Source organism: Cucurbita moschata, unplaced genomic scaffold, assembly GCF_002738365.1.
Source record: "Cucurbita moschata cultivar Rifu unplaced genomic scaffold, Cmos_1.0 Cmo_Scf00043, whole genome shotgun sequence".
Lineage (NCBI taxonomy): Eukaryota > Viridiplantae > Streptophyta > Magnoliopsida > Cucurbitales > Cucurbitaceae > Cucurbita > Cucurbita moschata.
Window position 1 is genome coordinate 1620311 of NW_019268559.1, and position 14214 is coordinate 1634524.

The following is a 14214-nucleotide window of genomic DNA, read 5'->3' on the forward strand; positions in this document are numbered from 1 at the left end:
TAATTGAAATCAGCTAAAGTTTTCAGAAATAAGAACGACAAACAAGTAGCAGGCTGCCTCATTCATCTAACTATGTTCAAAACATTCAGTATATGTCTTATAAGCTTAGGAGAGATGTTCATACCGAGATTGATATAAATCATTCATCCACGATTCAAAATCACGTATGCTGAATTGTTCAAATGCTTGTGATACGATACCGTACAACGCTCAAGAGCCTCCGACGATAATTCTGCATCTCTTCAACGTTCTAGCCAGGCATGTTCCAACTTAAAGAACTTAAAGAACTGCTTGTGATATGCAGTTCTCTTCCTTCCCAAATACTCAATCATGCACGAAGTATAGACGCAGATGAATTCAAATTCGTAGAATCCCTTTACAGAATCATTATTAACCATTTGGTGATTCAGTCAAATCCATAGCTGCAGTCCCGTCACCCTCTGGCATTCTCCTGACCTCGTTAAGAAGCCTGGTGAGCTCTTTCATTAGTTCCTTACGGACGTGCTCGCAACGTTCCTTGGTGACGGACGCTTCTGCAAAAAGAGCCTCGGTAAGGTGCTGATATTCATGAAACCAATCGCCATCGTTACTCTGAATACCATGACCATCACTTGAGCCTAGAGAGCTTTGCCGTCTCCATCTATTTAGATAATATTTATCAGGAAGCTGAAAGTAATTCTTTATAATGAATATGCGTAAAGCATGTCTGCATAGCAAGCCTGAGGATTCAAATTCCTTACAAGAGCAGTGAATCTGTTCACTCTCTGCAATCCACATCACAAGACATTCTCCATCCATTTTCTTAAAGTGGCGTACGAGATATGATCCATCGGCCATTTCAGATGCAGCATACTGCATGGCTAACACTAATTCATGCTGCAAAGCATTGAAAGCAAAAGGGGTGAGGATGCTTCGGGCATGTTCTTCAATAGGGATATTTGTCTTAGCTTGCAAATACTGCATCTCCTGATGCTCATGGCCTTGGAAGTTGGCTGAAATGCCAACCTGAAAGAATTTGAAACAACAAAAATGAAAGATTCAAGAACAGTACAATAAAAGATTTTATCAAAGGAAGCATTTGATTTCCCAGAAAGTTACCTTCTCAAAAAAGCTACACAAACACGTCTGTGCATTAAAAACTCCTTTTAAGAATAAATCAACAGATTTGAAATAGGCCGGTGTTGCCATTTGAGCTAAAAGACAACCTCTTATGTATGACGGTACCCAATATTCCCGAAAAGAAAATAGTAAATCAATGTGCTTGTCCGAAACAAGGCCGAACATCGATACCATTTGACCCCATCGAATATCGAAATCCTCTGTACTCTCCACAGAATACAGCAAATCAAATTCGGCTTTGAACTCTGCATAATGTGATCCAAGATGAAGAGAAAACCAACTAGATACCTTTGACAAAATATTCCATTTAGGAATTATGTGCTTAGTGGCAGGTAATTCAGTTCTTATTGCATCTCTAAGCCCTGGATCAAGATCAGTCAAAATTGTCTGCGGGAATGTTCCTCTCATGAAACGAATAAAGGTCTGTAATTTTAAGGTGAAGATGAACAAATTCTCAGAACAGCATAAACTAATATGAAAATAGAACAACAAAGAGAGTAATATACTATGTGTACCTGCAAAGCCCAGGCAAACGAACGAGACGTTTCATCTTGCAACAAAACACAGCCAAAGAAAATAGTCCTACCATGGTTATCAATGCCAAGCCACACTCCCAATAGTAACCCATATGTGATTGAAGAATAAGTAGTATCAAAATAGACTACATCCCCAAACATGGCATAAGCATTAACAGAGTATCCATATGACCAAGCAACATGTTCGACCTTATCATTTGAATCAACTGTAAAGTCATAAACAAACTCTTCATCCGATTCCTTAGTGGCTTTACATGCCTCAAGAAGCTCCATTGTATCAATCTCTCGTTTCTCGTTTAGCAATGCGTCGTGTTCTTGAACAATCTTCTTACGATTTTGAACAAAGTTTCTAACATCTCTCTCCAAAAAAGGCAACTGACCTCCATGAATGCCCTTTTCCAATTCCAATACCTTTACTATACGATGAATGGGAAATCCAGCTTTGGAAAGCAGAAGTATGCGTTCTTGGTCGGCCTCGTGAATTTTACGATACGCAGGAAGGAGGCGAACTTGGTCATCTTCAAGGAGTTCATGGTTATGTACATTGCTGAATTGCACTACAAACCACTGTGCAATTCCTTCACATACTTCCTTTGACAAGTACATCTTAGCATCACACCCACAACGCACAGATTTCCTATCTCTATGATGCTCCCCAATGGGCTTTTTCTTAGCAGGTGCAAATCCTGAACGATAACAAACAAAATCTCGTTTATAAACACCCAATTGTGGGCTAAGTCTTGACCGCTCTTTCCTAATGGAAAACCCATTGTTCCTAGCGAAATTCCCATAATACTCAAACGCATCATTGTCAGTCTTAAACACCATCCCCACATAAGGGGCAACCATGGCTTCAGATGAAACCCTTTCGGACTTCACTAACTGCGCTGCAACACAAGTTTCTTCACCCTCTCCTTCGTACGAAACATAACATTTCCAATCCCCACAAGGGCATTGCTGCCGTCGAATCCATACGTTTTTCGATGGAATGGATGCCATTGGCTAATAATACATCAAATTTCTCAACACTAACGAATCTATTGATGACCCTCCTTTACACACATGACAAGAATTTACGCCAAGAGAAAGAGAGGCGTGATTTACTGGGTTCGAAGTTGAATTGAGGTAAAAATTTACAAACCCAGAATGATTTACGTACCATAGATGATGGGAAGTGCGTGATTAAACCATCATTCCTCTTCGGTTCAAATCTCACCGGTTGGCTTGTGTTGTGTTCATCTCCCTCCAGTGTTTCTCCTTCGCTCCTTCGGAGTCCTGATGGTTGCACCGAACAGAAGAAGAGCCCATCCAACCCAACTTCGTTTTGGGCTTCTCTGTTTGTTGGACCTGTAAGAACATGTTGACCCTTTACTAGAGTTCAAGCAATTTCTTGAAAGTTCTTGCCATAAATTTTGATGCTTTAATTAGATTGGTTAGGGTTAGGTTGATCTCCTTCATACCCTTTTAGGTTTTTGATAGGAAATTTAAATTCTTACCATTTTAATCCCTCCACTTTAATCTTTAATATTATATATATATATAAAAGTTTTGAAATCATATCATTAATTTATTAAAATAAATATATAGAAAATAAACTAGAATAAATTTATTGAGACATAAACCTTATATCAAATAAATTATAGATATTCATAATTGATAACATTTATATTATAACCTGTATAAAATTAATTAATATTTAAGTGTTCGTCATAAATTAATTAATATTTAAGCGTTCTTCATATATTATGACGAAGTTAGACCAAAAATTAATTGAATTCTTCCTATAAAATTATGATAATTAGATTTAAATGTCTTGTATTGTAATAAAGCTTTGGAGCATGTCACAAAGTCGAAGAAAGCAACTATGCTCAAAGCGGAGAGGAACGTCCAACATGGATCGAGATTACAAGTGACAAATTGAAGAACTCCGCATACGCTTATGGAATGGTTTAACATGTTCTTTTGATTGGATGTTATTTGATTACAAGTAGCACTTTGTAGCTAGTGGCCCATTCGTAAGAATCCTATACAAAATTCTCGATCAAATTATAAGTTAATGTTAAAACTTTCAAGATTGTCTATTCAATCACTCGAGTTTGAGAAGTTTTTAATATCGACCCATTTAAAACTTCTCAAAATATCGAGACTAAATAAGTAGAATCTAAAAAGTTAAACTACCAAACTTATATTTTTTTGAACGAAAAAGTAAAATTAGTAATTATGAACTTCGAGAATGGTGGGTAAGGCAGGGCACCATCTAGAGCACGATCGGTCAAACTTGAAATTATCAGAGAATTGAACAGCAATGCCTTGAGAACCAAACTGTTCGGAGTTTGTCAAAAGAAACTCAAGCTGTTCTTTGCTAACAACAATGGTGGCCTTGGGAAGTTTGCACAAAGCTGCAGGCTTGGTAATATCGTCGTCGTCATCAATAAGAACATGAGCGGGAGGCGTAGCAGCCCCACGCCCAACTTCTAGCACCGCGCCGATCTTCTCAACTGGCACAGCCAAATCGTAGAGATGGGGTGAGCTGATGCAATTTCCCATTGTTAGTCGATGTCAATGAACGAGGGCTTTGTCTTGGTTTTGTTGCTGATAATTGAGTTTAGCGTTGCCTTAAGTTTGTTCAACCTGCTAACCAATCACTTAATTAGGAATCATTATGGGATTTTGGTTATTTTTTTTGTTTTTAAGATGGATTAATTAATCACTTAAATTTTGGTTTAGGACATGTAGATGGGTCCCTAATCTATGGGCCCCACACGCATTCAGTTTCCAAAAATTCCACTCTTTTTATTGGTGGAAAATGAAATGGATGCCATATTTAAAATAAATAAGTGCATTTTTTTTTTCTAATTCCACGTAGATAACGTGGAATAATTTTTTTTATTTTTGTTTTATATGTTAGGTTTTAGAAATTGTGGTTGGTGGAATGATTTGGCAACTATATTCATTCAAGTAATTATCTATGAATTCATAATTAAGTTACCTTTTACGTTGATATATATTAGAGCATTCATACCGGATGAATTAAATAATTCAAACTACCTAACTTAAACGGTAAGGATTTCTTTTCTTTTTCTTTTTTTTATAATTTGAGTTGGTTCAAATTTTCGAAATACTGATAATTTGGTTCGGGTTACGAGTTAGAACAGTTTTGTGCGAGTTACTCAACCATCTCAATCAAACCCAACACTAATTTTAAAATTGTTAGAAATTGTTACGAATTAGAACATTTTTGTGCCCGTTACTCAACCAAATCCAACACTAATTTTTAAAATTATTATAAAAATGAAGAATACATGATATTTACTAATGATATGTAAATATTTAATATCCGAGACTTTATAAAATTTTAATTATTAATATAATATATATGGTGAATAAACATATTTTTTATTAATTAATAAAAGAAATAAACACGTGGATGACCCAATTTCAAAAAAGAGAGTTAAGTTGAGTTAAGATATGGTGTGAACCATATTCAGACTATTTGGACCATCAATCCAATTAATCCGAAAATTACTTGTGGGTTAAAAGAAATTCCAACTCAACCTAGCTAGATCTTTAAGCTAGCGTATAAAAATGATTTAAAATTTTCAATTTAAAATAGGTGTCTAAAGTTTTAGAATTTAATAATGAGTTAAAAAAAGAAAAAAGAAAAAAATATTGAAGAGCATCTTTGGTTAGACTTACAGGTACGTATGCTTTAATCAAACTTTGTCCGATTGAAATCGAGTTGTTATGTCCTAATCACGTCATGACTAACTCCATCACTATTTTTTAAAAATTCTATTTTCTTTTTAATTAAAACATAAATGATTTGTTGATTAAGAGAATCTATGATAAAGACAAACTTTATAATTTATAAATGTAATATGAAACAAACCAAATATCCTTCCATTCCATGGTTTTTATTTTTCTGTTCTCAGTAGGAACGCTTTTAGTTACAACTTTCAACACAAAGAAACAAAAAGGACATGAATTTTCACCACCGTTCATAATTTACCGTCAGGATCACAATTACGAACATGGGTCTCATAGCAGTAGCACTCACAATCACATGATTGAGCATCCTGTTGGATTTTCTGGGTTGTAGTAATCAGAACTCTGCCCCATCGAATATCCCCTCCCGCCGTAGCTGTCGTAAACAGGTCGTCCGACATAGTACGGTGCCGCCGCCGCCGCCGGTACCCCGTAGCCGTTGTATTGGTATTGGTATTGGTAACACGGCCGACCCTCGTAACATGAAGTGCAGCAAACCGAGTACGGCAGCGGTGGGTAGCCTTGAACCGGTTGCACCACCACTTTCGGCTTTTCCCCTTCCGCCTTCTTCTCGTCCTTTTTCTCCTCTTTCTTCTTCTCCTCCTTCTTCTCCTCCTTCTTCTCTTCTTTCTTCTTCTCCTCTTTCTTCTCCTCTTTCTTCTTCTCTTCTTTCTTCTCTTCTTTCTTCTCTTCTTTCTTCTCTTCTTTCTTCTTCTCTTCCTTTTTCTCTTCCTTTTTCTCTTCCTTCTTCTCCTCTTTCTTTTTCTCAGGCTCTTTGATCTCGATGCTCTTAATGGATCCATCGCCTTTGCAGCAGATTTTCTTCACGATCTTTTCAGGCGAACAGCAAACCACTTTGATTAGCACCGTCCCTTGTTTGTCATTATAAACCTGATCTCGAATTTCTAACACAAAAAGCGAAAAACCCATCAAAATAAACTACAAAAAGCTTCAAGATTTAAAACTTTTCTCTTAAATTAAAAACAGGGGAAGAACAGAGAGATTCATACGAGGGAACTTGGAAAGAACTTTCTTGACTTTCTTGTAGCAACGCTCGCATTCGAGGTCAACTTTCAACACCATAAGCGTTACCTACAAGAAAAAAAATAAGGTTTTTAGAAGAGGGAATCGAAATCCGTGTGATGGGGAAGAACAGAGTGCGGGGAAGAGGAAGAGGAAGAAGGAACCTTTTCTTCCATGGCGGCCGCTCAAGAGAGGAAGCTCTGATCTGAAACTGAGCTGAAATGATTCCTCTTGGTCAATTGGGAATGGGATGATTAAAAAGGAAGCGAAGCGATCTGGAAACAGAGCAGATGGCTGTAAAATAAAAATGATATGGGGGTTGTGTATTAATTGGATGTGACCAATCATATTTCGCCACGTGGACTTGTGGAGAATTAGGCGTTGAATTTCAGGCCTTCTTTTGACAAAATTGAAGTCTTATTTCACGTCGTCCACATGTGCTGCCTTTGATTAAAAAATAATCCTTGGTTTAACGATTTTTTTCGAAAAAAACAATATAATAAAAATAAATATACAAAATCGTCTCTATTTTTATTTAATTTAACAAAACTAAAATAATAAGAGGGACAAAATGGGAAGAGAATTAAAAAATAAAAATCGTCGTTACACCGACGCCACCGACACGACTCGTAATCATGTGCGCAAATATTACACAATGGTGAGTCATGACCGGCGGCTGGTTAATTCTGGGAGCTTCCCAAAGGTTGAGGCCAACTTGCTGCTTATCCCTTTCCGCTCGTAATTGGTGACAAGTGCACTTTGTGGGCCCTTTTTCTTTCCACGTCAGCCACAGGATTCCAATTATACTCTTAATTAATTTTAAATATTGAACATAATAATAATAATAATAATTAATTTGTTCACTAACTTCACCTTTTAATCTAATTAAAATATAGATTTAAAAAACCCTCCAATATAAGTTAAAAAGTCTCACACGATTCTTATTATAATTAAAGCCAGACAATAAATAATAAATATAATTATCTTTCAACCCCACGTCATACGAAGACGACTAAGAACTGTCCCCTTGTATTCTTGCGGAAACCCAACAGTTAATATGAAGTCATCAATATTCCATACACCTTGTTAAATTCGTTTTTATTTAATTAACAGTAAATAAAGACGTCAAAAATATTATATTTGATTCGCTTTTTAAAAATAAATCATCTGTAAAGTGTAATGTAATATTTTAACATTTTTTTCGATTTTACAGTGATTCTACTTGCATCATTCCTTATATTTAACCATTTTTACTGTACTTTAGTTATATGGATTATGTTTTTTTTTTCGAATTTAACCATTTTTTTTTTAAATAACAGTATATTTGAAAAAAGCTTATGAAAGTATAAAATTTGCAACATTTTTTATTTATATTAAATGTTTTGATAAATACGACAGTATGAGTTGGGCTGGGCCGTGCCGTACGTGGGCCGTAAAAATTTGAGAATCAAAGCGACGAAACGACAGAGAAAGAGGACAAAACGCAAAACTTGACGGCTGTTTTTTTGGCTTTCAAAAAGCATGACTTTTCATTTCCCTTTTCACCCTTCATTTTTCTTTTTTCGTTATTTTTACACACAAATCTTTTTTTTTTTAATTTTATTTTTTATACTCGTGAATTTAGTATTTATTTGCAAAATTTAATAATAGAAACTCTTTAATAAAAAATTGTTATATTTCAAGTAGAAATGAAAATGAAAATGAAAACGAAAACGAAAACACAAAATGTTTTACTTTTAAAAGTATAATTACTAAAATAACCTTAAAATGGAAGTTACTTGACAGGTATTTAAACCTTAAGCTTATAATTAGTAGGTAAAATGATTTAGTAACCAAAGTCAACACGTTTTGATGAGTGTGTAGGTGGGTCCCTTGAACGAACCGAACCGGTTGAAAAAAATGGGTCTTGGGCAGGGCGACCCGAGTGGAAGGCATTGGTGTGGGTGGCTTGGGCTTGGAATCAAAAGTGCTGGTGGGTTCCATTTTCTGATCATTATGCAATTCAATCTCTATCCACCAACCCTACCTAAAATTGACCATACTTGTCCCAAATCCACACTTTTTTTTTATCCTTTTTAAAAAATTTATCTCTTTTCTATAAATAAATAAATAAATAAAAAACAATTTCTCCTATACATTATTATTATTATAATTATTGTAAAAATTATTTGACAAACATGTGACACCTTTTTTTTCTTTTTATATAAATTCGTACTCATTCATAAAGCAAATACCCTTTTGTTTTTTTTTTCTTTTTATCATTATTTTTTTTCAAATATAACAAACAAAATAGTGTACTAATTAAATATCGGGATTTGATATCACTGTATTTGTCGAGTGACATATTGGTGAGAGACTTTGTAGTGTGATAGGGAGGCATTCACTTGTAACACTTGGATTTATTAGTGATTGGTTGCTACCCGTGGATGTAGGAGAACTTCTTCTCTCCAAACCACGTATGTAAATACATTTGTTCCGCTCTCGGCGCACAACAAATATTACTTAATGATTAATTTATACATTAATCTAATTTAATCTTGTGCAAAACTTGAGTTTATTCTTAGGTAACCGTTAATCCATCCACTTACCATGAAATTTTTGTGGATCATTTTTAAAGCGTAGTAATTATGATGAAAGTAAAGGGCAAAATTGTAATGTTGAGTGAGAGACTGCATTAAATACCTCCACGTCAGATTTGCACGTTACCGACCTTTTAAGCCTCTTACTCCACCACACCTATAAAATCCACAGTTGAACAGAAACAGAAGCAGAGAAAAAGAAAGAGAGAAGTGAATTTGAAGCCTCCGATTGCAATCATAGAGCTGATGGGTGAAGTAAGCAAATTTCTCTCATTCCTTTAAGGGTACACACTAATAACCCTTTTAAGAAAAATGTTTTTTTTTTAACACCCTTTACAGGAAATCAAGAAGGAAGGAGAAGATCAAAAGAAGGAAGAAACCAAACAAGAACAGGAGGAACCAACTGAATCAGCTGCAGCAGCAACAGAAGAAGAAAAGAAACAAGACAGTAAGAAGAATGAAGAGGAGTCACCCTCAGAGATTGTTCTTAAAGTGGATATGCATTGTGAAGCCTGTGCTAGAAAAGTCGCCCGAGCCCTCAGAGGGTTCCAGGGTCAGTTTTTCTTAAACAATGTGACTGATAGTTTTGTACGGTTAAATGTGAGATGTTTGAGTATAAGGGTGTTTTTGTTAAATCTTGGTTTTTGAAGGAGTGGAGACTGTGACAACGGATAGCAGAGCAGGGAAGGTGGTGGTGAAAGGGAAAGAGGTAGATCCTTTGAAAGTGTGTGAGAGATTACAGAAGAAAAGTGGGAGAAAAGTGGAGCTAATCTCGCCATTGCCTAAGCCTCCTGAACAACAACCTAAAGAAGATGAGAAACAGCCAAAGGAGGAGAAAAAGGAGGAGGTAAAGTTATCAGTTTTATTGGAAAGGAAAAAAAAAACAAAGAAAAAAAGGAAACTTTCCCTTTACCTTGCATTATCATCCATGCACATAACACATTTTAAAATTTTGAGGGAAAGTCCAGGAGAAAAATTCAAATATGACAATATCTGCTAGTGGTTGGCTTAAATTGTTACAAATGTTATAAGAGTCAAACACCGGGCGGTGCTCGAAGGGTAGATTGTGATAGATTGTGAGATCTCACACTGGTTGGAGAGGGAAATGAAACATTCCTTATAAGGGTGTGGAAACCTCTCCCTATAAAACTATGAGGCTAAGAGCGATATGACGGACAATATCGTTTGGACTGTTATATCTAGGTTCTAGCGTCTGCCTTTGTTCTTCTCTGGGTTCATAATTGGGTGGTTTGTTGTTGAGTGATCGAATATAGGATGAGAATTGGGAAGATGAAATGGAAAGTGAGGCAAAATTTGAAAGTTGGAAATGAAGAGAAAGAGAGAGCAGGAATAGGAGTGGTGGTGAGTGGGAGTTGGGAGAACTGACATGAAAACAACAAAACAAAAGAAAAGGCCTGAAAATGGAGACCCCACTCCACCTCACTTCACTCTCAGCCCTCTCTTGGTTCCACACACATGCACATTACAGGCCTCTTCCCGTTGCTGTAGCTCTTATTTATGGCCTCCAAAACCCTTTGACCCCACTCCCATACTTAATACCACAGACACATTGCCATCTACTCACGGGTCTTTTTTATCTTACTTTTTTTGTTGTTTCTTTTCGCCCATCTTCGGGGACCCGACTTGTTTAAACAAAGACGTAAGGGAAAGAAATTCTTCTAAATTATGTCGGGGATAGAGATGGAGAATATGTTCCTCATCCTAACATAAACATCTAAAACTTGTTGCAGGCCACCCCCCCACCTCCAGCAGTGGTAACAGTGGTACTGCAAGTCCAGATGCATTGTGAGGCTTGTGCTCAAGGTTTAAGGAAGCGGATCAGGAAGATCAAAGGTACAGTTTTTTTCTTTTCTGATACTTTAATGAGAAGAACATGTAAGAAAAATGGACTGCAGGTGTAGAGTCCGTGGAAACAGAACCGTCCAACAATAGGGTGATCGTAAAAGGGGTTATGGATGCTACGACGCTGGTCAACGAGGTCTCGAAGAGAACCAGAAAGCCAGCTTCCATAGTAGTGAAGGAAGAAGAAAAGAAGGAAGAGGAGAAGAAGGAAGTGGAAAAACCAGCAGCTGAAGAGAAACCAGAGGAGAAGAAAGAGACACAGGAAGAAGATGATAAGAAGTTTGATATCAAAAGGTTTGAGCATTGGCCAACCAAACACTACACTGAGTACGCATATTATTACCCTGAACGGATTTTCAGCGATGAGAACCCCAATGGCTGTTCAATAATGTAGTATCTCACTGCACTTCCATTTTGTAGTTTGGCTGAATTTGCCGTTTTGTATCTTCTGAGATACTTGTATCCGTGTTAATGTATGTGATGTTAATGGCTAATGGTAATCTCTCCAATGGTTTCACATTTTCAACTCTATTCTACTAGAACACAACGGTTTAATATTTTGGTATAACAGCTTAACCCCACCGTTAGCAGATACATCCTTTGGGCTTTCCCTCAAAGTTTTTAGTATTCGTCTGCTAGAGACAGGTTTCCACATTCATATAAAGAATGCTTCATTCTCCTCTCCAACAATTGAGGGCTCTCATGGGTTAAGACTATATTGGCATCCCGAATAGATTGGTTCACTGGCAAAAGCTACATGATAGGTAGAAAGGGAGTGAAATGAAAGATCCTACGACAATGATGGGAAAAAGGTTGCTAAATGGTTAAAATGCATGTCAGATCAAATGCATGTCAGATCAAAAAGAGATGCCATCATGTAAGGTAGAGTCTTGAAGAACGATCCATTCAGACGTCCTGGTTAATTCAGAAGTGTTAAAATGAAATGGCATCAACACCATATAAAGCTACAGTAAGGAAAAATGGGTTTAGATTTTGAATTTCTTTCACACAGGATATGCCTATACTACATTATCTCTGCAACGATTTATAGAGGACAACGGTTACGTACTTTGCTAGAAACCGGTGAGTCATCCCGAGTGCCACGACAGATGGACCGCCCCTTTCCTTCTGCATATAAAGATGATTCAGCATCACATGCTGAGGTCTTGACAAAGGAGGCAAAATCTCATTGTATGGGCAAGGCATGTCAAGCAACGTGGATTTCAAGTGAGGAGGAGCCAATGGTGGCTCCTTCGAAAAATCTTCAGATCCAAGCTGCAAACTGCTGTAACTCGACTCCGGGGATTGAGGAGGTTCGAAGCTAGAAATGCTTTCAATGTCTTCTGGGACATAGTCCTGCAACAGTAAAATCAGCTATGGTAATAGCTTGTCCTACTTCCATTCATAAGCAGTGGTGTGCTAAAAAGAGATGTTTTTACCTGCAAGTCCAAGATATTGTAAGCATTGCCGGAATCATCTTGAGCCCAAGGTAAGTCAGGAGCATATCTCCATTGTCCATCAGCAATAAACCTATACTGGTAAACACCAGAAGGCAGTACCTTCACAATCGTGAAGTCCTTCCCAGATCTCTGCAAGGGTATTCTGATCAAGAACAAGACATTAGGCATCAGATGGCAGTCGATTAAGTACGAACCGAATTACGAATCAAGATAAGAGAGAAACAAACTTCATTTTCCAGTTATCCCAAGATCCCTCAACAGCTACTTCCTTGCCTCCATGACTCCACGTTATCATCGTTGGGATTCCTTGTTCAGTGCTAACATCATCAACCCATGAACTGTTATTCATCCAAGACTGGCTTGTGTTGTGCACCTCATCAGGTCTTGGCAGTGGAACAACTGGTACCTGTAAGAAGATAGAACTCGAATCATGGATATCACAGAATATTCCACAGACTAACCTACAGTAATATCAATGATAAGAACTAAAGAAGAACATTGGTGTAAACTTTCTAGGCATTCAAAGTGAATTACAAGCTACACAAGTTCAAAGAAAATCAATTTTCTATCAAGATTCCAATGAGAAAATAAAAGAAAGAGGTAATCAATCGAATTTGCACAAAGAATTGTAGTAATAATAGCCCTGTAGATTCACCAAATTGTCAATTTATTCATGTTGGACTTAAATCAAACATGTACTGTGCAGGAAAAGTAAGGACACGAAAAGGGCAAGATTCCCCGCAGAAGCTTAGCGGAAAAGGAAACAAAAGGCATTTCCAATTATACAGATATCAATTTCATCGAACCAGAAACGCAAGTAAAGGCAAAGTGAAGGGAACTAACTTGAGGAGTGAACATCAGTGGAGATGGAATGGCGCGAGGACTACGAGGAGGGGAATGACCCATCAGCTCAGCAGGCGGATCGCCGGTGTGGTAGCCACGGTGGGAATCGGGCGGTGCCGCCAGGCCATCCGGCAGACTCCCCTGACCACCACCACCGACTTCCTCATCTTCTTCTTCTTCTTCTTCCGCCCCAGATGGGTTGCCATCCTCATCTTCTCTCCCGTTCACATTCCCCATTAATACGAACAAGGATAAATGGGAAGTAAATTTAAAAAATAAAAAAAAAATAAAAAAAACCCACTTGTAGAATCGCTTGTGGGGGGGGGGGCGAAAAAGAAAGAAAATGGGGGGGAAAACGATTCTCCACAGAAAAAGAAAGAACAAAATAAAAATCAAGCGATTAGGGACCACATCAAAGAGAAACCCTCGAAGGCCTATGCTTCATAGTTCATGTTACAGAATTGGAAGGAAAATGAAAAGGAGAAAAACTGTGAAACAGAGTGAAGAAAAGATTAATGTTCTGTCCGATGAGTTAGGAAGATCGAATGGTGACCCAATGATGATGGGGTATAAGGATAACAGGAATCATCTTCACGGCATGGTTGACAAAGTCCTGAATCTGATCCCACGCCTCGCTTCCCCCCCTCACTCTCTCTCTCTCTCTCATGCTTTCTTTCCCCCTCTCATCGTGGATGGCACGTTCTAACTTCCCTCTCAGCGACAGTAATATTTCCCATTTTCCTTCATTTTACTCATCAAAATTGCATCTTTCTACGTTGGACCCAATCAATTTTCCAGTGTCTTTTGGTTTTTTCCCCCATAATAATTTTTTTTGGTGGGGTTTTGGGAATTTACCCTCTTTTGGAATTTGGTTTATGGGAACTGTTTGTAGTTAAATTATTTTTATGGGTCTTTGCAAAAAATAAAGCAAAAAGTTCACAGCTTTTTAAAACCTGAGTTATTAATAGAAAATTGAAAGGACAAACCATGAAATTCAGAGCATTGAGAGAAATCACAATCAGAGAG

At 37.3% G+C, this 14214-nt stretch overlaps 4 protein-coding genes across 9 annotated transcripts; 1 reads left to right on the forward strand and 3 right to left on the reverse strand.

Moving 5' to 3' along the window:
* LOC111433792 (putative protein FAR1-RELATED SEQUENCE 10) lies at positions 1-13049 on the reverse strand. 5 transcript variants are annotated; one of them, XM_023071004.1, is made up of 4 exons: positions 13039-13049; positions 1635-2898; positions 1099-1542; positions 1-1005 (listed from the first exon to the last, which is right to left on the reverse strand). In XM_023071004.1, the coding sequence occupies exons 2-4, from the start codon at positions 2652-2654 to the stop codon at positions 391-393; spliced, it is 2079 nt and encodes a 692-aa protein (XP_022926772.1). In that variant the 5' UTR covers positions 2655-2898; positions 13039-13049; the 3' UTR covers positions 1-390. The 5 variants fall into 5 exon arrangements, with proteins under 5 accessions (XP_022926772.1, XP_022926775.1, XP_022926773.1 ...); XM_023071007.1 differs by lacking the exon at positions 13039-13049 and having other exon boundaries at positions 1635-2341; positions 2815-3031; XM_023071005.1 differs by lacking the exon at positions 13039-13049 and having other exon boundaries at positions 1635-2707; positions 2815-3031.
* Positions 5502-6749, reverse strand: LOC111433801 (protein PXR1-like). Its single transcript, XM_023071026.1, has 3 exons — positions 6608-6749; positions 6431-6512; positions 5502-6325 (listed from the first exon to the last, which is right to left on the reverse strand). Exons 1-3 carry the CDS (start codon positions 6617-6619, stop codon positions 5715-5717), a joined length of 705 nt encoding a protein of 234 aa, XP_022926794.1. The 5' UTR covers positions 6620-6749; the 3' UTR covers positions 5502-5714.
* Positions 9254-11411, forward strand: LOC111433800 (heavy metal-associated isoprenylated plant protein 7-like). 2 transcript variants are annotated; one of them, XM_023071024.1, is made up of 5 exons: positions 9254-9277; positions 9362-9575; positions 9673-9869; positions 10774-10876; positions 10939-11411. In XM_023071024.1, the coding sequence occupies exons 1-5, from the start codon at positions 9269-9271 to the stop codon at positions 11277-11279; spliced, it is 864 nt and encodes a 287-aa protein (XP_022926792.1). In that variant the 5' UTR covers positions 9254-9268; the 3' UTR covers positions 11280-11411. The 2 variants fall into 2 exon arrangements, with proteins under 2 accessions (XP_022926792.1, XP_022926793.1); XM_023071025.1 differs by having other exon boundaries at positions 9673-9866.
* LOC111433799 (SNF1-related protein kinase regulatory subunit beta-2-like) lies at positions 11776-13842 on the reverse strand. The gene is made up of 4 exons (XM_023071022.1): positions 13189-13842; positions 12573-12751; positions 12325-12487; positions 11776-12241 (listed from the first exon to the last, which is right to left on the reverse strand). The coding sequence occupies exons 1-4, from the start codon at positions 13423-13425 to the stop codon at positions 11915-11917; spliced, it is 906 nt and encodes a 301-aa protein (XP_022926790.1). The 5' UTR covers positions 13426-13842; the 3' UTR covers positions 11776-11914.
* Between the last annotated feature and the right edge of the window lie 372 nt (positions 13843-14214).

Bases quoted from the DNA above. Each gene is read 5' to 3' on its own strand.
- LOC111433801 (XM_023071026.1), bottom strand. The intron at 6,326-6,430 runs GTATGAATCTCT...TTTTTGTGTTAG, and splicing joins AGTTCTTTCCAAGTTCCCTC to AAATTCGAGATCAGGTTTAT.
- LOC111433799 (XM_023071022.1), bottom strand. From the start codon at position 13,425: ATGGGGAATGTGAACGGGAGAGAAGATGAGGATGGCAACCCATCTGGG. The intron at 12,752-13,188 runs GTTAGTTCCCTT...ATCTTCTTACAG, and splicing joins CACTGATGTTCACTCCTCAA to GTACCAGTTGTTCCACTGCC. The intron at 12,242-12,324 runs GTAAAAACATCT...TTACTGTTGCAG, and splicing joins ACAATATCTTGGACTTGCAG to GACTATGTCCCAGAAGACAT.
- LOC111433800 (XM_023071024.1), top strand. The intron at 9,576-9,672 runs GTCAGTTTTTCT...TGGTTTTTGAAG, and splicing joins AGCCCTCAGAGGGTTCCAGG to GAGTGGAGACTGTGACAACG. The intron at 9,870-10,773 runs GTAAAGTTATCA...AACTTGTTGCAG, and splicing joins AGGAGGAGAAAAAGGAGGAG to GCCACCCCCCCACCTCCAGC.
- LOC111433792 (XM_023071004.1), bottom strand. From the start codon at position 2,654: ATGGCATCCATTCCATCGAAAAACGTATGGATTCGACGGCAGCAATGC. The intron at 1,543-1,634 runs GTACACATAGTA...TTAAAATTACAG, and splicing joins CGTTTGCCTGGGCTTTGCAG to ACCTTTATTCGTTTCATGAG. The intron at 1,006-1,098 runs GTAACTTTCTGG...AAATTCTTTCAG, and splicing joins TGTGTAGCTTTTTTGAGAAG to GTTGGCATTTCAGCCAACTT.